We start from the raw sequence: 24,221 nt of genomic DNA on the forward strand, positions 1-24,221 counted from the left end.
CGCAGTCCTGTCCCATAGCCATCGCCTCCTTACACAAGATGGCACACAATATGGCTCTAGTGGGGGGTTGGGCTGTGAAATCCCCCCTGTTCCTGCACCACCTGTTTGGGATCTGCTGCTCTGTCTCTGCTCCTGGTCAAATCAAACAAACCAGCAGGACATGCAGTTCTTTGGGTTCACCTCCTGAGTTCCCAGTGAACTCCCCTTCCCACTTGGTTGCTGGTAGAGTGTCAGGCCCCGGTGCAGTTCAAATTGCTACTTGCTGAATGCTGCTCGTGTATTGAGTCACTGCAGCACCACACCTTTGTCTCCACTGCTTTCCTGTGTCCATCAGTCTCCAGGTGCCCCTCTGCCGTCAGTCTGTCCTCTACTATTTCATGGAATATGCCCTCTCTGCTTCATCCTACTGTTTCTTCATCTGTTTAAATGTGTCCCTACCCTATTCCACCATTTTGATTCTCACCACCCATAAGATGTTAAAAGACTCATAAGGGAGATTAAAGAGAAGTAAAGATAAACCGTGGCTGTCTGTTATATCATGTGGGCAGACAACAGCATAGCCCGTACATGGGGAGGGGGGGGCAGTGCTGTGGCATAGCATGTAAAGCTACCACCTGTGGTGCCAGCACACCCTGTGGCCACTGGTTTGAGTCCTGGCTCTCCACTTTGATCCCACTCCTTGTTGGTATGCCTAGGAAAGCAGCAGAGGATGGCCCGAGTGCTTGGGCATGTGCAGCCATGTGAGAGACGCAGTGGAAGCTCCTAGATCCTGGCTCTGGACAGACCCCGCTCTGTAATATATCTGTAACTCCACTTTGCTAATACTTTGCTCTGGGCTGTCACATCTGCTTGTGCATGAGCGTGCTCTGTTATTCATCTTAGAGTGTCCATATTTGTTTTTATAGTTTTACTAGTCTTGTAATGAATTAGAGTTTTCCATCTATGAAGAATTTAACTTAAAAAAATAGTATTTTGCTTGAGCATTTGATATTTGAACAATTTCCATGTGAACAACTGGAAATCTCTGAAACAAAGTTTTCTTTTGAGGGAAAAGTTTTAGTTATCAATTTGGTATTTCTTTGATTTCAAAGAAAGGACTTTTCTTAGGTAAGTTTGTTTTTGCTCTTAAGATTCCTTTCTTTGAGCCAGACTGGGCCGTAGCATTCAGCCAGGACACGTGAGGACCGGAGGGGAGGGGGGGCGTGGAGGCCTCCCCTGCTGGACCAACACTCCCATTGGAGAGCATGAGTTAAGACCAGACCGGGCAGGGCTGCAACACCTGTGAGCCTCATGTGAGCTAGAGCAGGGAAAAGCCGGGCAGGGTTTACTGTTCCCACTGCTGCAATCCTAAGTCAGAGTGGGTGAGGGTTGGTTGGGCTTTGCCGCAGCATCAGCTGTCAGAGGCTGGCACTGGGGGCTAATTCTGTTAAGTTAAACTGCAGAACCACCTGGAGATTGCATGCTCTGGGAGTGGGAGTGGGCCCAGAAGGGAAACAGTGGGCACCTCCCTTCCTGGTTACCACTCACACTGAAGAGCATGAGAACCAGGACTAGGGCTGGCATGGCTGGACAGAATGGCACCCACCAGCATGCGTGTGGGCTGGATAGTGGGGCTGGTTGGGTTGAACTAGGCTTCATTGCCCATTGACATGTATGAGAGCTGAATGGGATGTGGGACAGACTGAACCACTCTGCTGTACATACGGGCAAGCATGGGAACCAGGGCAGGGTTCAGGGCTGGTTATTGTAGGTCACTCTGACTAGGCTGCAGCTCCCACTGGTTTGTGTGAGGATCCAGTGCGAGGTGGGCAGGATTGGGCTGGACTGCAACACCCATTGATTCATGTAGAAGACAGGGCTAGAGGCAGAACTGACCCAGCAATTGCGACCGCCAGCATATACATAAGCTGATTGGAGTGACAGACTGTGCCGGATCCTGTACTGGCAAGCACACACAAGAATCAGGTCTGGGATCACCTCAGACGAAGTTTCTTTGGGGATCCCTTCAACTGAACTACTGATCTCAGAACCCCAGTCATGAAGAGTTGCAGGTTCCACGGTCTGACCATGTGTCAAAGCTGAGCCTCCTCAGTGGCTCAGAGCAGTGGACAGCATATCCAGGTTCACATGGAGGATATGGCAGTCCATTGAAGCCTGCAGAGGACAGCTGTTACCACAACAGAGGATGGAGAACAGAACAAATCGATCACATACCCCAGCCACGCGTTGGCAGTGAAAAATCTGGGCAAACGGAGATGTTAAGGTGGACTGTGTCAGTGGATTCTGGAGAGATTTCATCGTGGTTGGAATGGTGAGATTGGCAGCAATTCAGAACAATTGAACTATCAAAACCACCCGACCAATGTCCTCAGAGCATGCCTCACACTGGGGACCCTGGGATGGGTGGGAGGCTGGGTGGGGCTTCTCCCTTTATATCTCCCCCTACACCAGATACAGAAAAAAAAAAAAAAAGAGAGAGAGAGAGAGAGAGGAAGAGCTAATGTGGAAGCAATGGTCTTCTCCACTTTCCTGTAGCCCTTGACCTTTTGTGCCCTAATCAACTAAAGATAATCAAAATAATTTTTTAATTCTTTCTTTGAGAGGTGACATAATGTGGGAGACATCTCCCATATACTGGGTAACAGCCAGAAAACCCCATTGGGGTCTTCCCCAATGGGTGGTGGGAACCCAGCTATGTGGGCCACAGGTGCAGCTTCCAAAATGCAGCAGAGGAAGCTGAGCATGGAGCGCCCCCTTGAGGACACATGCCGGCATTGCAAGGGGGCTAAGGCCACTGCACCTCAAGGCAGCCTTTCCCTGTGAGATACTTCTAAATCGTAAGTTCGACTCATGAGTTTGGAAGTATATTTTTAAAGTACCAGAACTTAAATGTTCATTTCATTTGGCTGGAGGTATCTGTATTAGTAGATGTCTTGGAAATGTATTGATCATTCTTTTCTAAGTCTTGTGAAATTTTCTTATTTTTGAAAACTCTGGCTTTTTTCTTTTCTTTTTTTCTTTTTTAATTAAGAGGCAGAGTTACAGAAAGAGGAATCTTAGAAATCTTTCACCTTTTGGGTCTCCCGTGTGGGTGCAGGGTCACATAGCTTTGGGCCATTGTCCTCTGATGCTTTCACAGGCCATAAACTAGGAACTGGATCAGAAGTGGAGCAGCTAGGACACTGACCAGTGCCTGTATGGGACCCAGCACCACAGGCAGAGGTTCAGGTACTAAATCTTGGCACATACTCCGTTGTGTAATTTTCATATTTGTATATTATATGAGGCTAGCAAATCGTGTGGTCCAGGTCCATAATTTGCCATCAGAAAGAAATGCTCTGAAATACTGTATTATGATTGGTTTAGTCACATGCATCTGTGTGAAATTGGTACATGGTAATTTGAAAATGTTGAGCATTTTATTTTTAAATATTTCTTTAAAACATTTTTTTTTTAATTGGAAAGGCAGCTATACAGAGAGAAGGAGAGACAGAAAAATCTTCCACCTACTGGCTTAGTCCCCAAATGGCCACAGTGGCTGGAGCTGAGCCGGTCCAAAGCCAGGAGACAAGAGCCAGGAGCTGTTCTGGGTCTCCCATGCAGGTGCAGGGTCCCAGGGTTTTGGCCCATCCTCAACGGCTTTCCCAGGCCACAAGCAGGGAGCTGGATGGGAAGTGGAGCAGCCAGGATGGGAACCAGCTCTTCTGATCGAACTCTTGTTAACGCACCTGAAGACAGTCCAGGTGTTTGGGCCTCTGCCACCCATATGGGAGACTCGGAAAGACTTCTTGAATTTAGCCTGGCCAGCCCTGCTGTTGTGACAGTCGGAGGAGTGAACCAGAAGATGGAATATCTGTCTCTGCCTGCCTAATTCTGACTTTCTAATAAATCTTAGGGGGATAATTCAGAGAATGAAAGATTCGTTGGCATTGAATATGCCTGTCACTTCAAGTGCCTCTTTGCTATGTGTGTGCACATTAATTTAATTTCTGTAAAAGCTAAGTGCTTTCAGTGTGTCAGTGACTCTGGATCTGTCACTCATGCAGCAGTGACTGATGCTTTACAAATCCCTGCCTAACTGTGACTCTGAAGTACTAGTGTAGATTCAGAAAATAATTGCATTTCACTTGAATCTTTACAGTCTTTTTAAAAACAAATATTCCTATTTATGGTAACAAATGTAACAGCCTTTGGCCAAACACCGTAAAACTGTTACCCAATCATAAATCCCCTGGTTTCCCCCCTTTTCCACCTGGAATTCAGAGCTTAGTACTGACTGACACAGTAGCTGTTCGTCATACATCCTAATGCTTGCAGTGCTAATTTTCACTTCATTTCCCAGGACCTACGCAATACTTAATCAGTATGTCTTCAGGGGTATGTTTTATTAAGGTAGACTTTCTATACAATTCACTCTGAGTGATGATGTAATAAACGTATAGGGTTGTGCTGGTATCACTTAATACTCCCCCTGCCCCGCAAATTCTCCTGAGCCCTTTTGCAAATCAGCTCCATCTCTTCTCTCCCCTCACCCCAGTGCTGTCTGCTTTATCTGTAAACTTCCCCTACTTCATGGAAATCAACCATATATGGTCTTACCATCTCTGAGGTTCACCCCATTCATATTGTGTTTTTACTCTTGAATAGTATGTATTTCACTGTATGCATTTCCTGAAGTTTGCTTTTTTCCCATTCACCAGTAATGTCATTTGGATAGCTTCCAGTTAGGGGCTGTTTTTGTAAAATGCCATAAGTGTTCACAGACACATGTTACTGTGAGCATGTGTTTTCATTTATCTTGGATCAGTTCATACAAGTAGAATCGCTGGGTTTTAGGATAACCTGATTTTAACTTAAGAAATTGTGAGCCTGTTCTCCAAAATGGCCGAAATGTTTTCCTATCAGAATATGAAGTTTACAGCTGCCCTTCAGTCTGTACAACACGTGGCAGTGTCTTTCTCTGATAACAACTGTTCCCCTGGGTGTGAAGTGGTGTCATGGTGGATCAATTCCTGTACTTTTTCTAAAGGAGATCGTTGCCCTCTAGTGGCCACATGCACACATTACCTTTCGGAATGGGCGTTGAGAAGCCGGAAGCCAGTCCTTCAGGGTCTGTCACTTAGCGCACCCGAGGAGTGCAATTTGAAATTCCTCATTCCCATCGTGAGTAACCCTCAGTCGCCGGGCTGGTTGGCTATGGCTTTCAATGAACCCTAGGAGGTGCATTATAGCCATAACTTAGATTTTTGCATTTCAGATCTCATCCGGGTAAGGAACAAAGATCTTTGCGTAGATAGGTTGCACTTTCTGTGCCGTGGCTAACTCCTCTGAAGCATGGGGAGAAAAAGGCCAGAGATGATTTTGTTGACTCAAACCAACCATATCCTTTCAAACCAGAGTCAGAACAGTAAATAATTTTTTACTAGTGGAGTGAACGTAGACCCTTTCTAACGAATGGCATGTCTGGCGGCTCCTAGGTATTTTCAGGTAGCACTTTGTAAACGTGTCTGTGGGGAGCTGTAAAACACGAGGACAGTGGGCCTCAGCTGGCCCTTGCCTTCCAGGACTTAGCTGAAAGGAGACCATGCACATAAAACATACCCTGAAGAAACTGAAGTAAATAAAGAACCTAACCTTGAATTTACTGAAGAAAAATGCATTTTTCAAGTAGAAAAGTCAAGGCTTAAGGAAATAGAACAAGACATTTAACAATTTCATGTAAGTCTTTGTTTCAAAGGATGTTACACAAGTGGAAAGAAATAAATTTTCCTGAGCTCTAAAACTTTAGAAACTAAATTATGTAACAATGCAATTTATTGTCCTGGCTTGTAAGTATCAGATCAGGTAGACACATGAGTTTTATGGCCTGTGTGCACACATGAGGTCTGGGGAGCAGTGGCCTCGTGGAGAACCTGTGGTCGCTCCTGACCGTAGTCAAGTGCCGAGGAGAGAGAAAGGGACCCACCCGGGACCCTGTGCAGGCAGTGATTGTATTCCGTGTAAAGTAAAGAGCCCAGAAGGGGTATAAAGGAAATGCATTCAACGTCATGGTAAGCGTTGGCCATGAGGAGGGAAATGGACATATCTGGGGGTTAACCACGTCAGAGCCTGTAAGAGGCTGCAGCAGTGAATACTGCTGTAACACAGTGTGGGGGTTTGGGCTTAGACCATCACTGCCGAAATAACTTAGGTAAATACTGAAATTAAGTACGAATCTTTATCCTTTGGTTTTTGGGAAACTAGCTTTTGGAAGCAAGTGAACTGTTTTTCTCAGGAAAGCTACCACACGTACTCACACCTGTTCATCTGCTGCTGAAGGCTTGTTCTAAAGCATGCTAGCAAATGTGCGGAAACATCTAGTATGCCCGTTTTAAGGGACAGTGTTCCTGTGAGTCCCTGAGCGTGTTTGACAGAGAAATATCTGATAGATTTGAGTTACTGTATTTGGACAATTCTTTTCTTTTCTATGTGTGTATGTAACAGATACCCAGTGAAAGGCAACAGCTTCACATTTTGCATCACAGTGCTGTCCCCACCCATTTAAAATTCTAGTCATTAGTATTGGGTAAAATTGCCAGTTGTGGTGCTGCCACCCTATACGGGTACCTGTTCCACTTTCTGATCCACTCCCTACTAATGACCCTGGGAAGGCAGCAGAGGACGGCCTAGGTGATTGGGCCCCTGCACCCACATGGGAGACTCGGAAGAAGGTCCTGGCTCTTGCCTTCGAACTGGTAGAGCTTCAGTTACTGTGGCCATTTGCAAGTGAACCAGTGGACGGATGATCTGTACCCTGCTCCCTACCCTGCTCTCGGTAACCGTCATTCAGATAATAAGTCTTTATTTAAAAAAAAAATGTAATGAGGACTGTTATAGAAATAGCAAACAATTCATTTAGGAATACTCACCAAGGTCTTAGCTAGTACACAAAGAGTACAGATGTAAATAACATAACTGTACTTGCTGTGAGAGACATTGAAGTTTAGCCAGAGATCCGCCCAGACACAGCTAATTGGAACAGAATTTCATGGTTGCCGTTGTTATTTTTTATGGAAGTGCCAAGAAAGGACCTAGTACGTCTGAAAGGTGATTGGAAATGCTTCATATACGAGGATACGTCTTTTTAAATCATGGGAAATATGTATTATGAAAAAGCTGGCCAGATTTCAAAATTCTTTTCCATCAAGGTAACCTTATCTCTGAATTCATGAGCTTTGTGACGTGTCCTCACATACTAGCTTGCTGTCATGACAGGGAGAAGCAAAGCTCGTGTATGTACCATTATGCTTGCTAGTGACAGTGTTTTCCAAGCATATCCAGTGGCAGCCCTAAAAACCACATATGGCTTAGCTTCTTAAGGGCAGCAAATTGGGGAGTGGGCAGAGCAAATTTGTCCTGCAGGAATATTATACTCATTGCTTAAGTTTATGTTGTAGATGAATAAAATAAGCGTTTACAAAAATGCTTGTTACTCATGCGTTACGGAGTCTGAGGGGATGTCATTGTTCTCATGAGAGTTCATGGCTAATTTACTTGAGGAAGTGAATAGGGGTTAGAGAGTGAGAAGTGCCTGTACATCTTCTTGATATCACCACTAAGTGCATCTCGTTTACGCTGCTTGACTTGGGTGATGCCCCGTTGTGATGGTCACTTGAACAATTTCTGGTAACAGCAAACTCTGAGGATTTCCTTTGTCAAGTACCACCTACATGCCATGTCTACCAAATTCACTTTCTTGTAACTTTTTAAAAAGATTTATTTATTTTTATTGGAAAGATTTCCACAGAGAAGGAAAGACAAAAAGATCTTGGGCCTGGCACAATGGCCTAGCAGCTAAAGTCCTCACCTTGGACGTACCGAGATCCCATATGGGTGCCGGTTCTAATCCTGGCAGTTCCACTTCCCATCCAGCTCCCTGCTTGTGGCCTGGGAAAGCAGTGGAAGACGGCCCAAAACCTTGGGACCCTGTACCTGCGTGGGAGACCTGGAGGAAGTTCCTGGCTCCTGGCTTCGGATCCGCATAGCCACGGTCATTGTGGTACTTGGGGAATGAATCATTGGACGGAAGATCTTTCTCTCTGTCTCTCCTCCTCTCTGTGTATCTGAGTTTGCAATACAAATAGATAGAGAGAGATCTTCCATTTACTGATTCACTCCCCAAGTGGCCACAATGACCAGGGATGATCCGAAGCCAGGAGCCAGGAGCTTCCTCCGGGTCTCCCACGCAGTTGCAGGGTCCCAAGGCTTTGGGACGTCCTTTACTGCTTTCCCAGGCCACAAGCAGGGAGCTGGATGGGACGCATGGCTGCTGGGACATGAACTGGCACCCATATGGGATCCCAGGTGTGCAAATTAAGAATTTAGCAAACAGGCTATCACACCGGGTCCCCAAATCCACTTTTAGTAACCTCAGTGTTCTAGTTCAATCCCGAAATGTTGAAACGCCAACTATTTGGATACTGGCTGCAGATACGAAGCCCTCATTTCCCTTAGTTCATTTTCAGAAGGAAAATCCCCTTAATAACCTGGAGCTACAGAAACCCGTGCTGTAACGTGAACTCTACTTTTTCTCATCCTAGGCCGTAATTTCACCTGTAAGCAGAGTAATGGCTGTGCTGAAAGGTGGTTTCCCTCGTGCTACCAAGAGAACGATCCATCCATCAGGCGGCATTGTCCCCTACCTCAGCTACAGAATTGTCAGTAATGGGTTAGTGACATGCTCTGGACCGATGAACTCAACCTAAGGGTGCAAGTTTGCTTTGGTCACAGTTTCCTATGGAATTTTAAGTTTCAGAAAAAAATAGAAAGCCTTAATGTAGAATTTCATTTATGGTTTAGAATCATCACTGCCTTAATGTTCAAACATCTAAAAGTCCTTCCAGGAAATGGAGAAATGCATGTTTATTTATGGTTTTTTGTAAATAGAAATGCAGTGATCTATTGTTTAAAAATGGTTGTGTTTGCTATTCCAGCCAATCTGCTACATACAGGAAAATAGAGCATGTCTCAGTTGATGGACAGTAACTGAAGTGTCCGGAGATTATTTGTAAAGACAAATTCAGTGATTAAAGAAAAGCTAGAATTCTTAAGAAAAAAAAAAAAAAGCAATTACAGTTTAAATCACAGAAATCCAAGGAATTGTTAGATTTTCCTATAAATGGCGACAAATCTGATAATCTAGAAGAAATGGACAAATTTTTGGACAAACACCTTACTGAGACTGAATCAGGAATAGAATACCTAAGCAGACCAATTGATTTAAAAACTGTATATTTATTTTTATTGTAAAGGCAGATTCACAGAGAAGGAGAAACAGATTTCCATCTGCTGGTCACTCCCAGGTGACTGGGATGGCCGGAGCTGAGCTGATACAAAACGATGAGCCAGGAGCTTCTTCCGGGTCTCCTACGTGGGTGCAAGGGCCCAAGGCTTTGAGCCATCCTCTACTGCTTTCCCAGGTCATAAGCAGGGAGCTGGATGAGATGTGGAACAGCCAGAACCCAAACTGGTGCCCATATGGGATCCTGGCGCTTACAGGTGAGGAATTAGCTGGTTGGGCCACCACTCCAACCCCTACGCAGACCAACAATGACTAAAAAAGATTGAATCAGGGCCCGGCGGCATGGCCTAGTGGCTAAAGTCCTTGCCTGGAATGTGCTAGGATCCCATATGGGTGCCGGTTCTAATCCTGGCAGCCCCACTTCCCATCCAGCTCCCTGCTTGTGGCCTGGGAAAGCAGTCGAGGACGGCCCAAAGCCTTGGGACCCTGCACCCATGTGGGAGACCCGGAAGAAGCTCCTGGCTCCTGGCTTCGGATCTGCATAGCATCAGCCGTTACGGTCACTTGGGGAGTGAATCATCGGACGGATGATCTTCCTCTCTGTCTCTCTTCCTCTCTGTATATCTGACTTTCCAATAAATAAATAAATCTTAAAAAGATTGAATCAGTAATTAATAGTCTTCCACTCATTAAATATAAGTCAAGGGCTAGATGGCTTCACCACTCATTCTGCCAAACGTTTTAAATAACAATTCTAAAATTCTAAAAAACAGGAAAAGAGCAAATTCAGACTCATCCTATGAAGTTAGCATTTTCTTGAAGCCAAATCAACAAGGGCAAGATGGTTATGGGCCAATATTCTTGATGAACATATATGAACAAATTCTCAACATAAATATCAAATTCAAAATTACAGAAAATAGATGATTTGCCATGATTGAGATTCATCCCAGGGATTCAAGAACACACGAATTCAGCATACACAGCTCACTCAGTGTAACATGTCACATAAACAAAATGAAGGAGTATAATCATGATTATCTCAAAGATGCAGAGAAGGCATCTGATGAAAATCCAGCATCCAAATTAGTTACAGAGGATCATATTTAACACAATAAACCATGTAAAACAATCCAGTAGTTAACAGTTAACATACTGATCCCAACATCTGGAATAAGACATTCAGCACTTTTATTTGAGGTAATACTGGATGTCCTAGCTGGAACAAGAACAAGAGAAACAAAGGCATCCAAATTGGACAGGAAGAAGCCAAAATGTCACTTTATGGTATTAAATGAGGAAAACCTCACCATAACACTGTGAGAACTAATGAGTTCTGCAAAGCTTCAGGAGACGAAGACAATGCACAAAAATCAGTTGTGTTCTTCAACATAAAGTATTTGAAAAAAGACCTCAGGAAAGCAGTCTAAAAGCTGGAAAAATAAAATACCTAGGAATAAATTAACCAGAGTAGAAACATCTTCACAATGAAAGAAAAAAACAACAACAACTGTAAAACATTAACACAAGAAATTGCAAAGGAACACAAGCAAATGGAAGACATTCTGTGTTCTAGATGCCATGTGTGTTTATGTTATCCAAAGGGATTTACGCTCACTAGAATCTGTCAAAATACTAATGACATTTTTCACAAAACTAGAATTTCTGAATAAACTGAATAGCCAAACTAACCCTAAGCAAATAGGGGGGAAGGGGGGCACTACACTTTCTTATAAGATACATTACGAAGCTATAATGATTAAAATGGCATGGTGCTGGTATAAAGGGTCACTAAGGTCAGTGGGACAGAATAGAAGCCTAGAAGTAAACTGGTGTCTCTGTAGCACACTGAGCTTTGACAAAAGTGCTAAGAGAACACAATGGGAAAAGAACAATCTTTCGATTATTATTTGTATTTGTTGAAATAGCCTTGAGTCCTCGGATGAATCTCTTAAGAAAACTGGAGAGTATACACAGACCCTTATAGCTCACAGTTTGCAAAGATCAACTGCAAGTGCATTAAGACTTGTAACTACTAGAATAAAACAAACTCTTCAGGACATTAGAATGGACAAGGAGTTTTTGGATATGATCCCAAGAGCACAGGAAAGAAAAGTGGAAACAGACAAGTGGGATTAAAGTGCCTCTGCATGGCAAAAGAAAAACACAACGGAGTGATGAAACAACCTCTAGAATGCAAGAAAATATTTGCAAGTTACACATATAATGGGTTAAAAGTGGGAACTCACTAGAATAATAATCCACCGTCTAAAATGGTGTATGTAAACACACTTCTCAAAGGAAGATACAAATGGCCAACAGGTACATGAAAACATGTGGGGCGTTACCAATCACCAGGGGAATGCAACACAGCCACAGTGAGCTATGCCCACTCCAGGTACGTGGTGGCAGAGATGTGAGACAGTGTCAACTAGGACAGCTGTTGTGTAAAGTACACAAGTTCTTTAAAAACACTAAAAAGAAAACTACCCTATGTCTAGCAGGAGCAGTATTAGACATTCTCCTGGGTAAATGACATCGCTCCCTCAAGGAAACATCACACTCTCACCTTTACTGCCATGCTAGTCACAACAGCCAAGAAATGGAAGAGACCTAAATAGCACTTATTGGTACATATACAGCAAAGCAATATTTAGCCACAAAAAAGGATGTGGTGGCTACCAGAGGCTGGCCAGTGATGGGAGAGGCAAACAGGAACTCAGTTGTAGTTAAAGATAAGTTATGGTGGTCTTTTGCACTATAATAACATTGCTTTTCTTGGAAAGAATGTATTGTTTTAACCATAAATGATCCATTTAAAAAAATATTTAAGTTCATCCACTACTGCTAATAAAGGTAGTTTAGTAAAATAAAAAATGTTTAAACTTAGCTGTACATTGCCCCAAACATTCCCCCTTTTAAGGACTTTATCCTACAGATTCAGAATGCACAAAGATGTATGTGCCAAGATTCGTTTAGTATGGCATTACTTCTTTTTAAAAAGGATTTATCTTATTTTTATTGGAAAGGCAGATATATAGAGAGGAGGAAAGACAGAGTAGAAGATTTCCCATCTGCTGATTCACTCCCCAAGCAGATGCAACAGCTAGAGCTGTGCTGATCTAAAGCCAGGAGCCCAGAGCCTCTTCTGGGTCTTGCACATGGGTGCAGGGTGCAAAGGCTTTGGGGCCTTCCTCGACTGCTTTCGCAGGCCACAGGCAGGGAGCTGGATGGGAAGTGTGGCCACTGGGTTAGAACTGGCACCCATATGGGATACCAGTGTGTGCAAGGTGAGGACTTCAGACACTAGGCTACCGAGCCGGGCCCCAACATGACTTTTAATGACAATACTGGATGAGGGGATCTGTGCCCATAATGCGATAGTATTTAAACGGTAGCATATCTCATGACACAGTACTTTACAACAAAAATGATTGATATAGAGGATAGATCTACAAGTTTAAGGAGATGTATCAGACTTAATGGTTGTTAGATTTGAGAAAGAACAAAGTAGAATTGTTCCCTTTTTTGCCTCAAAGATTTTAGGTTCCCCCTCAAGCCCTAACACACACAATTGTTTCAAAATCAGTTTAAAAACAATTTTTAAAAGTGTAGAGGCTAGCATTGTGGTATAGTATAGAATGTAAAACTGCCACCTAGATAATAACATACTATGCAGGTGCCAGTTCTACTCCCAGCTGCCCCACTTCCCATCCAGCTCCCTGCTGAGGACATGGGAAAGCAGTAGAGCTTGGCCCAAGGGCTTGGACCCCTGGCATCCATGTTGGAGATGTGGGGAAGCTCCTGGATTCAAGCTGACCCCGTGCAGACTGTTGGGCTTTTGGAGGCTTTTTGCTTTCCCTTTTTTCAAAACAAAATTAAAACAGTAACCAAGGTAACTGTTGCAAGTTCATGTGGGCGGGGGGACCTATCAGCTACCTCAGCAGGTCACTTGCTTCTTTGAGGTGAAGTCTTCCGCTATAATGCTAGGTGCCCCATCGGACGAAACAAGGAGCGTCTTCACAGACAAAAAAGTAGCTAGGTGCACAGTCAACTTCAGGCATCTTCCTACAGTCATTTCAGGGGAGGGTCAATTAGCTTTCCACATTCAACAGTAGGAAGACACACACACATGGCCCGAGTTTTTGCCTTTTGCTGGAAGGGGTTTGTAGCTGCCCAGGGGACAGCTGTCAGGAATGTCCAGCAGCTAGGAGATGCAAACCCATGGTTGTTTCTTCCTCCTACACATGAAGTAAGGTGGACGAGATGTGAGGATGGGGCCCGAGGAGCAGAGAAGGGTGATTTAAAGCACTTATCATGAGTAGGCACACAGCCTTTTAAAGCCAAAATAGAATAGTCTGGAAAGTATTTCAAGGCCCTCCTTCCAGTCTGTGAGAGGGGCAAAGGCCTCTATTAGCAGAGTCTTAGTGTCTCACCAAAGTGTTGCTTTCAGCTAAGTGTGGTCTACTGGGAAACCACAGCCACTAGGAGTCCTTTTTCCAAGACAAAACAGGCTAGACAGCCCGATGATCTAATCGGAACAAAAGTGACAGCAGCTAAGCCTCTGGTGATGACCCACTGGGCTTTCAAGTGGATTTGAAGGCTGTAAGCTGCACACAGATGACTTAACTAAAAGTCGTCTGGGTTGTGATGTTTCCCAAGCCCGCTAACGTGGAGAACAAATACCAATTCTGGTACTACAGGCTGACAGACCAGGACGTAGAGAGCACGGAGGCAGACGATGCTTCACCTCGCAGAATCTGGCAAATTGCCCTCACTCACCTGTGATGAACGGAGTGGAAATCCCAAGGGCTTTGGAAGGTGAATGTCTTCCTGTAAAACTAAAACACAATCACAGCCAAGAAGGAAAAGAGAAATACTGGTGACACAATAAATGGCTATTATCTGGAATACAGAAATCTAAAGGGAAGGGAAGCCTTTTGTGGCCCGCCAGGATCACCTGTTCTTCCTCGCTGCTTAGCATCCCCTCCCTCCTCCGTTAACAGCATTCTTCCTAGAGAAGTTGTCCTCCATGATCTAAGCGAACACAAGCTTCCCCTCACCTGCCGAGTCTGGTGCTTGAACTGTCTGGTCTGAAACCTATGCAACTGAAACGGCAACTTAAAATGTGAGAAGAAAGTATTCATTGGATGAGAAGAAATGTAAATAGAAAAGCCACTTCTCTGGATTTCCCCCTCCCCCTTCTTTTTCAGAGCATAATACTTTGAGGCAGACTCTACTCTCATTGCCAAGTTCACAACAAAAGCTTATAAAATACATCCCTTCCATTCCCTGGCTCCCAATGAGTTGGGAACTGCCCGAGTACAGGCAACAAGGGAAAGCCCGCTTATAGTAACGGAGAAATCTGGTGACCGCATCTTAAGCAAAGACTCAAACTGGACCTACCTCCTGACTTACGGCAAATACTTGCTAATGTAGCCAATCTCTCATGGCAGAGACCTGGACGGAGCTCCCAGCCCTTGCCTTTGGCTGAGCTCAGAGCTAGCTGTTGTGGCCCTTTTGGGGAACAAGTTAGTCTGTAGGCATCTACCATTCTTTCACGTAAATGAATCTTTTAAAATAAAAAACGTTGGGGGAAGAATTGCTCCAAATCAATGGATCAAAGTGATGTAACAACCGAGTGTAATGCACAAAACTTGATTTGACTTGAGACAATGAGCAATTTTCTTGGATGTTATAACGGGTAGCTACACTGGAAGTGTCCTGAGACACAGATGCAGAAAACCAGCCAGACACCTGCAACCGCCTACTCAGCACGGTTGCACACATTAGATTAACATGCTGAAGGGTTCACTGTTGACACTAAGTGGCAGATATATATGAAAATATCTTCATCCACTTTGCCCAATATCTTGTTTCAGGAACAGTCATGGAAATCTCCTTAATAGGTGGCTACACAAATTGGTACAAAATCCTACCTGGAAGTCTACCACTGACATTTAAAGTGTTGTGAGATAGCCCATGGAAAGTGTTTAGTAGGAAACATTAAATATTTAGAAGAGATATGATAACCCATCTTTCAAGTCTGATTACAAATTAGTATCTTCCCTATAAATTTTCAATCAGAAGAAATATACTTTTGCCATACTTGCCACTGCACTTCCTGTACAAAAGGTACTGCTAACTTCACTACAAACCTGGTTATTCAACAGGACCAGTCCAAATGGAGCCTGAGCTGACGCAGGAAGGGTGAATGATGCGGGGTGATGAGGCACAGGCCGTGAGTGTTCTCTCCCTGCTCAGGCACAGGGTCAGCAGTCAGGATGTCACAGCGCAGGCAGAGGAGGGGGTACACACAGCCACAGGGGTTGGGTAACTGACCTTTTCCAGGAAGCCAGCGAAGTATCCTCCATGTAGCTCATGTGATCCTCGCTATCCTACTGAGTAGAAAGCCAAGAAGAGCACAGACACCTAAGGAGAGCAAGTGCCGGCTCCCAGGACGAGCACAGTCAACAACTTGCACTCAAATCCAGGAACTCATCTCTCAGCACCTGGGGCCTTTCCGATTTCATGAAACCACCGAGGTACAGGGCTGTTTCAACAACATACACATGTCATGAATAAGAGCACACAATATTCCATGTGAAACATTCCTTGGCAATTTTAAGCACATTTTACTCAGGCATCATGAAAGCACGAATTCAAGACCAATGATTTCTCTAAACTTTTATTATTATTATTTTTTTTACACAGCTCAATCCTTTTATAGAAAGAAAAATTTCAAGATGAACAAGTCCATTTTTTTTTAAACAGCATTTAATCTTCATTACAGAGAACAACAAACAAAAGATCTGTGGCACATTATCTTTGGAAAGATCTTTTGCAAATTTTTCTTCTAAAAAGAAACTATAACTCTCTCACAGATCACCTGTCTCTTTCAAAGGATTATACAAGGCAGCTAAATTTTATTCACAAAAGCCCCAAGTTGAAAATTTCACTGCCGAAGGAGAACATCTGCAGGGAGTTCTCCCTATTAATCCGCCTTGCACAGCTTCCTGTTAAAACCATCACGGCTTTCCTATCCGACATACAAAATCATTGTGTTGACAAGAGCTGGCACATTATTCCACAGTCATTAAAGAAAACTCATTAAAGATACACCAGTGATTTTCATTTATCAACTGGACAATTTATTTCTTTTTTAAAAACAATTTTATTAATATGAAGATTTAACTTTCCTCTAATGTTGTAAGAAAGCAAAAATATATAATATAATATAATATATAATGGTAATAAATAAAAAAAGGTAACCCTGCTCAGGTATCATCCAAAACATCATCACATTCAAGAAAAAAAAAAAAAAAGGAGAAAAAAAATACAAACAAAACAGAAAACCCCAAGATTTGGGAGACACATGTACACATACACGCACAGCCCAACATGAAGAGTGTGCACTTGGTATCCAAGGGCAGATGTGCAGTAATGTTAACAATACATGTAGATGGCCTGAACGAAAGGCAAAGTTAATACTGCCTGTGCTGAGTGTCACTACGAATGAAGCAAAACAAGTTCTCTGGCTTAGGTTGGCCAATGCCCCTGATGGTGCAACGTGGCCAGCCGCGCAGTCAGTGGGAATCTTCCCTTGTCTTCCCAGGCCAATGTCTTGCCAGACTGGCTCAAGTGATCTCTAGGGTTCTTTTCCTGCCCTCCCAGGCTCCCTCTTAGGCAGAGAAAGATAGACACTATTACACCCACACTAGTACTCAGTGCTGTCTGAAGCAGATCAGAACAGAGCATAGCATGGCTTCCCCCAAAACAAGGAGCAACCGATAGTCACCTAAAGGGAAGTGGTAAATGCTATTTGTCAGTCCACCATAAATAAGAACCGGAAAGCATGGCCAGTGTTCACAATTCAGGAGGGGAAAGGATTTCTCAGAGACCAAGAAACTAATCCCAATCGGACTGTGTGCCACAGAAACACCACCTGCCACATTGGCAGGAAAATCCCCAACGCCATCCTGTTCTGCCAGCGTGCCTCCCCCTCTGCAAAGAAAGGCGCAGGAAACCACTTCCTATCCGTTTGTTCTAAATGAGACCAAAAGCAACAACAGGCAACTGCCAGAACAACAAGGACAGAGAACCATTCCTGCACAATGGATGCTGGCCTCCCTCTGCGGCTGCTGTGGGGAATCAGTAACTCTGTGTTCCTAAAAGAAGTCCAGAATGTTCTCTCAAGATTTCAACACTGCTCATCACTGCTCAGAGTATGACGGATGAAGTGGCAAAGTTTTTCTGAGATGTCTTGTAGTGTTTGAGAAAAAAATCATTGAGGAAAAAGGATGGAGGATCTGTAGTAAGAGGCAAGTGGATTTTTAAAAACACATTTTCAGAATGTCCAACCTCAATCCAACTTTTGGTTCAGTCCCTGTAAGATGCACATAAAGAAGACGAGGAGATGCAAGACCAGCATCGTACCAACTGAAGCGATGGAAAAATGCACATGCATTATTTCAAAACTGGGTTTGCTCAATAAAGGCACAAAAAATAAATCCAGTTTAATTTCTAGGAACTGTGTAAGTGTGTGTGTATGTGTGTTTCCTCTTATATATCAGGCATATGTTTTGTTCATTATGGAAGACAAAATGGGGTTTTTTTCCTTCCAAAAGTTACGTAACAAAATCATAATTTTAAACTCCTGACTTTTCTATCATTAATATATAAGGTATCAAAGTAAGGCAAGTTTCTGCCAGAAGGGGGTAGAGGCTGTTGGTGTATAAACATCCTGAGATTTATAATGAAAGAATATGGAACAAGGGAACAACATATGCTCCATCTTGTCTAGGAGAAATAGCTACAAATTGTGGCTAAAACAAATCTATAAGAAAAAAAAATCTACGTGTTTAAAAAAAAAATCAGACGTTTTGCCCAATTGGTAGTCAAATTCTTCTACTACTGTAATTGAGTCCTGCAAACTACTTGCTGGACCCCTTGGCTCTTGACCAACACAATTCCTGGGTTTTTACGATCTTAACCCAGCAACATGTAGTAAATTTCAACAATGTGTTTCATTACTTAGCAGGGATTTTTAAATTCACAATTTCACAAATTTAATAATTATCTTGAGGAAAGACACAAAGTGTCAGCACTTTTAAAAGGCACACACACACACGAACACTCCTATAGTGCGAGTAACAAGACTTACACTATTCACATTCTTTAAGATATTTTGTATTTGTCTGTGAAAGTGTGCACTGTTAATATTGACAAGATTTTCATCTATAACATGGTATAATTTTCTAATCCTTTCAAACTATCTACCTCGGTATATAAAATTTACCTTTGGAAATTTTAAGCCTGAAGTGGAAAGTGCAAATGATTTAAAAAGTCCTTAAGGTTTCTATATATAACTGTAAAACAAACAAACAAACAAAGACTTTTAAACACTGAGGCTTTAGCAGGCACTACCTTTTGCAGACTGTTCGAAAGGCAGACACTAGAAACTCTTTCAGGTACACTGAGTATGGCCATAAGAGTAAGAAATGTCCAATCACAAAACAGTACAGACTGACCTGTCTGAATTGGTTAGTTTTTAAAGGGACAAATGAAATTTTAAAACAGAGCTCAGAAAGAATGAAAAATAAGGCCATGGAAAACATGATTTGTTCTTTTAGAACGAGCTGAGAGATCTACTTGATAATAGCTGTAGTCTGGGAGCACTGTGGTGCCTTGAACACAGGCTTGTGTGCGCGATCTGCATAGATGAAAGCCTGGCTAGGGAACCAACCTAAGTCTTAATGGCCGGCAGGTATCTGTTTTTAGGAGTGGCAACAGCCAAGGAGGAGGGAAGAGCCCCGAGAGGAAGGAGAAAGGAAGATGCTAGAACAATCACACAGCCCTGATTCTGGTGCCTTGCCCCCTACGTGCACAGACGAACACACAATGCTATAAGCACGCCACCTGTCAGGCAATTATTGTTCTTGAAACTAGAGGGTTTTTTTTGTTTTTTTTTTTTTTTTAGGCTAATACATTGAAAAAGAATATTGCTTTGCTTGAGAGCATCAGTAAATGATATGAGGCCATCAGGGTCACATACCAAGGTATTACGCTTAGCTGGAGAAGAGACTGAAGGGCTCCACACAACCAATTCTCACTGTGACAAACATACAGTGCCCCGTCCTCTTTATATCATCATCAAACTATCAAGAATGCTCTTACATTCATTATAGGAACCTCAGATGTCTCCAGCATAAATACAGATGTTCTCCCTTCTTTATAATAAATAAACATCAAAGTGTGAAACATGCTTGGTGGAAAATAACATGGAGAGGGTCACAAGGGGGGGAGGGGGCCGGGAGACACTAACCACTTAGACAATACACACTCCTCATTTTTAATACATGTGCAAATTCTACTCTCTAGAAGGGATAAAAATAACTGGTTGTCAGAAAAAAATGCATTCAAAGTTAACAACCTTCAAAGTTTTGATGAAAAAGAAAATCTGCTGATGGGCACAAGGAAATTCTAATTCTGTTCTTTCATTCCATGTCATTCAGAACGACCTTGGTCTAATAAACATAGTATGGCAACACCTAACGGGAAGGCCATAATTCTTGAACACAATCAAATCTAGTTGACCAAGAACATTCTGGAGTGAAGGCATGTGGTGACAACTTTTTAAAAGTCTAGTTGATCCCCCCAAATCTCCATATCCTCTCAGGGAATTAATTTTCCTAGACAATGAGGGGCTTAGAAGGTCTAGTTTTGCTATAAATATAAAACAAATTATAGCAGAAAAATATAGCCTCTCTAAGAAGTAGACTTTTTTCCTTTGTTCACTACCAAAACACTGAGTTGGTTGGTTAGACACATTAGAGTTACCATGTTAACTGTAGACCACACAGCACCTCAAATTCCAGCATTCCATCCATCTCATCAGATCTAAATGTCGACTGCCTTCTTTGCCAAGGTTGGAAATTTAGAACGTGGCCAATGACAACTGCTTTACTGAAGTCAGGGAGGGAGAAGAGATGTTTCTGCACACCCTGGGAATGGAAGAACCATGTCCTTCATGTCCTGGGTGATCCCGAGATGGTGCCCCTCAAGGTGGCACAGTCAACAAGAAATCAGAGCCAGGGGAATATGCAAGGAAGGCCACCTTCAATGTCATACGACAATACCAGGTATTATCAAAACCACTATTTGTTGGCAGAAAGCGGGACAGAGTGGAGTCCTTTACAACCTTATGCTTTACAGTCGGCAATCAGAATGTATTACACAAATATTCCTCACAAAATGTTTTTTAAAAATCATCCAGAAAACCCTTCACCAAAATTCATTATCTAAAATTTTTTTTTTCTTCTGGGAATGGACTAGTAATGGCTACTGAGATGATGTGAATTTTTCAGAGCTGAAATTGCTGCTTCTCACTTCATTTACAATTTGCATCCTGCTGGTTTTTTTTTTTCTTCTTTTTTTAAAAAAACACACACACAGAAATGTTTCCAGACCATTCGTGTGCCCGATCGGCTGCATTGCACTTCTGTTCCTCAGTCAGGAAAGGCAAGATCATCTCTGCGGCTGACTGCCCTTCTCATCTCTGCTTCTGCATAACCATACGTCCCAGCAATGATCACACAGGTCTTGAGAATTTAAGTGGACAAATGTCCTGGCCATCTCATGGTGCTCAAGTTCGGAGTCCTGAAGAGACAGATGTCCAGACTGGATCGGAGGCTTCCAATGTGCAAAAAAAGGTTCCAAGGCATCGAAACAATTTGGGCCTCCATTAAGGTGTTTTGGTTATTTGTTTGAGCCGCTGAAACCCCTGTCTTGTATAGTGCACCAAATCCACCAAACTGCTGTTGAGGGCCAAGGGGCCCACATTTGTGCTGAGCTGAGTAAAAAAGTCTACAAAGAAAACCAAACCAAAACCATGTCAATAGACTTGTACATACAGGGATAAAAATGGAAACAAAAATCCAGGTTCCAGAAACCGGGTCCCCATAAATCCCCTATTTCAACTATCACAGCCAAAAATAAAGAAAATCCCACATCCCACACACCACTGACACTGCCTGTCAGTTCTTCACATCTCCTGCGTAAACTGGAAAGGTGGGAATCGGGCTTGGAGTTGAATCCATAATGGCAGCACAATGATTAGCACTTAGAAATGCTTCACACATCCTTTTGGACCAATCAATGTGTGAATAAAAAAGTAAAAACATGTAAAAAAAAAAAAAAACAATGCTAGCTTGCTGAGAGACGAAGCTCTGTGAGGTTGTGGGAGATTAGGTGCCTGCAGCCAGTGGCCGGCAGCCTTACTGGCAACAAGGAACAACTACACAGTGGTCAGCTAGGCTGGCATCCACGTGCAACAGCCTTGTGGCCTTGGGCAGTGCCACCGAGCAGTTTCTTGAACTATATGCTCTACTTCTTCTAGAGCTTGGAGCTTCCATGGGACGTTTCCTCAAAACAATTCTCAAGAATATTCACTGTACTGAGTTTCTCACACTGCAGCCAACCATCTCCCTTCACATATACTCAGAAAACAAGCCGAGCAAACTTAGTATTGGTGTTAGGCTATTTCACACTTCAAGTGTGTTGAGCCCATGCACTGGCCCTTTCCTTGTGTTGGCCTTGTCTGTGGCCAGCATTTCAGGCTGAAGTAAGGGCACTTGGCCTTGGGAGGGGCCAGAGGCTCAAGGTGCCTTTCATTTGCTCTTGTTGAGATCAAGGTGCATAATTCCAGCCCCACGCTACAGAGCTCACAGAAAAATCACAATTATGTTATGAGTCAGAAGCTCAAGAACAGACAGCTATGCATCTCTTTTCCTTTAAGAAATAGGACATAAAATACAAACCAATGGTAATATTCCCTCCTGGTCCTCATATCCCAGTGACCACCACCATACACCCCATTTACCTTTATTCCTTCTTGCGAGGGCATCGGCCTGTTCCCAAAGGTCAAAGGCGGTAAGGACGTGGGAGGTGATACTGACATAAGAAGATGTCATGTTCTGGATGGTGACAGGAGTACTGATGGTGGCAGGCATCCCGCTGCTCCCCACACTGCCAGCACTTGACTGGGACCCAAGACAGGTGGCAGGAGAAGGCATTGGGGAGAGAGGGGATGGTGTGCCTGTGCTTCTGGAAGGTGGAAGAGAACTGGTTAATAGCCTAGACACACAGACCACATATTTTGGGTCTCTAGAACCACAGTCCAAGTTAGAAAAGTCTCAGTGTAATCCCCAAATGGCAGACAATGCTGAAGTCATTTCTACAAGCTCACGAGATATCCTAACAGGTTAATTCATACCCATACTGTGCGATGTCATCTGCAGTCAACTACCTCTGCTGGACACTTCCCCCTTACCATACCCCATTCCAACTTACTCCAGTAAAAGTTTACTCCATACTGAAGTTCACGCCCTCATCCACTCACTGTTGACTGGCTGGATACTGACTCAGGCCCTGGCACTCTTGTGGGCACTGTGCATTTATTACAGCTTCCCTCCTACCACCACAAGAACTTAGTTCTTGTATTTATCTTCTAGTCCTCCTTCTGGGTCATAGCCATTGAAGGCAGAGACCATGTCATATTAATCCTGGCACCCCTGGTACTTAGCACCTTAGAAATTCAACATCATCTGTCCTCTAGGCTCAGTATATCACAACATGAGAAAAATATTAGTGTCTCAATGTGGACTGATTAAGAAAGACAAGTGAAGTCACCTAAGTGTTTAAAAAAATGGATTAAAAAAAAAAGTGGACTGGAGATGGAGGGGTGAGCTGGCAGCAGTCAACTGATGTGCCACCCGCTCCAGGCCACATGCCCAGGAGAATACACTGTCAAGACCTAGAGAGAAAAGTGTCACAAGGGCAGTGATTCCTGCTTGCATTGCTTCCTGCCACAGCCCTGGTACCTAGAACAGTGCTGACGGCACAGAGGGGTGCCTGACGTGTGTATGCACTGGCAAAGGAGCTGTCTAAAAATGTGACTAACAGCCTCTCACCTGGCTTTGCATATGATCTGAGAAGCAGGAGCCGGAAAAATGCTCAGAGGTAGAAGGCACTTCTCCACTGGGGGTTTTCCATTTTTGAGAGGCAATATGGGAGTCTCCTCTTTTAAATGTGCAAGAAATGGGACAGTCTTCTAAGTGATATTCTCAAAATAGCAAAATCTATCTGAACTGGTAACTTCAGAGGGAGTATGGCCAAATTAAAGAAAACACAAGGCAGGCACTATAGGGAAGAAAACTCCAGCTTCGTTTTTAAATATGCTTGGATGTGGATTATGTTTTATAACATCTTCCATAATAGCGAGCGAACAACTTTGGTTCACAAAGTGTAGAAAGCATTTTTGCTGGAGACAACTGTATTCATTGTGGTGTGACTGGTATGGTTTCTGGAGGTAGGGGGCAGGCAGTTACGGAAAGTGCTTGTTTACTGAAAGGCCGAGAAGACATGTCATACGGAGAGACAAAGACTGGCCCTGGTGCTGTCGGCTAGGCATCTAGCTGCTTTGTGGGCCGTAAGCATTAACTAAAGATCTCCAAAGCTCTCAAATATAGATTCTTATTCATTGCTTAATATAATCCAATGAGCAAAATCTCCAATTTATAGCCACTTCTCAAAAAAGAAAAACATATACTAAGGATTCAAGTTCAAACAACAAATAAGTACACACATAAATGTAGCAAGTAATTTTTCAAAGTTAAAGTTATATACACAAGGGGTCTTCAGAAAGCTCATGGAAAACGCATATTTCATGACATATTACAGATCCAATGCATGGACTTCTAAATGTCTTTTGCAGCAACGAACCTTTAATACTTTTTATTTTTCTAAAAGGTAAAACTACAGATACTAATCTTCTATCCATTGGAAGATTCATTTCATTTCCTGATGCCCGCAAGAACCAGGGCTAGGCCAGACTGACCTCAGGAGCCAGGATCTCCATCTGGACCCCAAGTCATGGGGCCTT

The 24,221-nt window shown here is 43.2% G+C and overlaps 1 protein-coding gene across 5 annotated transcripts in view; it reads right to left on the reverse strand.

Moving 5' to 3' along the window:
* Nucleotides 1–13,532: 13,532 nt before the first annotated feature.
* AFF1 (AF4/FMR2 family member 1) overlaps nt 13,533–24,221 on the reverse strand; it is a 197,227-nt gene continuing 186,538 nt past the window's right edge. For 4 of the 5 annotated variants that reach the window (XM_040967300.1, XM_040967299.1, XM_040967302.1 and 1 more), the window contains 2 exons: nt 22,161–22,384; nt 13,533–21,145 (listed from right to left, as the gene is read on the reverse strand). In XM_040967300.1, the coding sequence (XP_040823234.1) occupies nt 21,024–21,145; nt 22,161–22,384 (346 nt within the window). In that variant the 3' untranslated portion in view covers nt 13,533–21,023. The remainder of the gene's footprint in view (nt 21,146–22,160; nt 22,385–24,221) is intronic. The other variant, XM_040967303.1, reaches the window with a different exon arrangement.

The sequence above is a fragment of the Ochotona curzoniae genome, unplaced genomic scaffold (assembly GCF_017591425.1).
Source record: "Ochotona curzoniae isolate NIBS_2020 unplaced genomic scaffold, NIBS_Ocur_1.0 scaffold_4506, whole genome shotgun sequence".
NCBI classification, from domain to species: Eukaryota; Metazoa; Chordata; class Mammalia; order Lagomorpha; family Ochotonidae; genus Ochotona; species Ochotona curzoniae.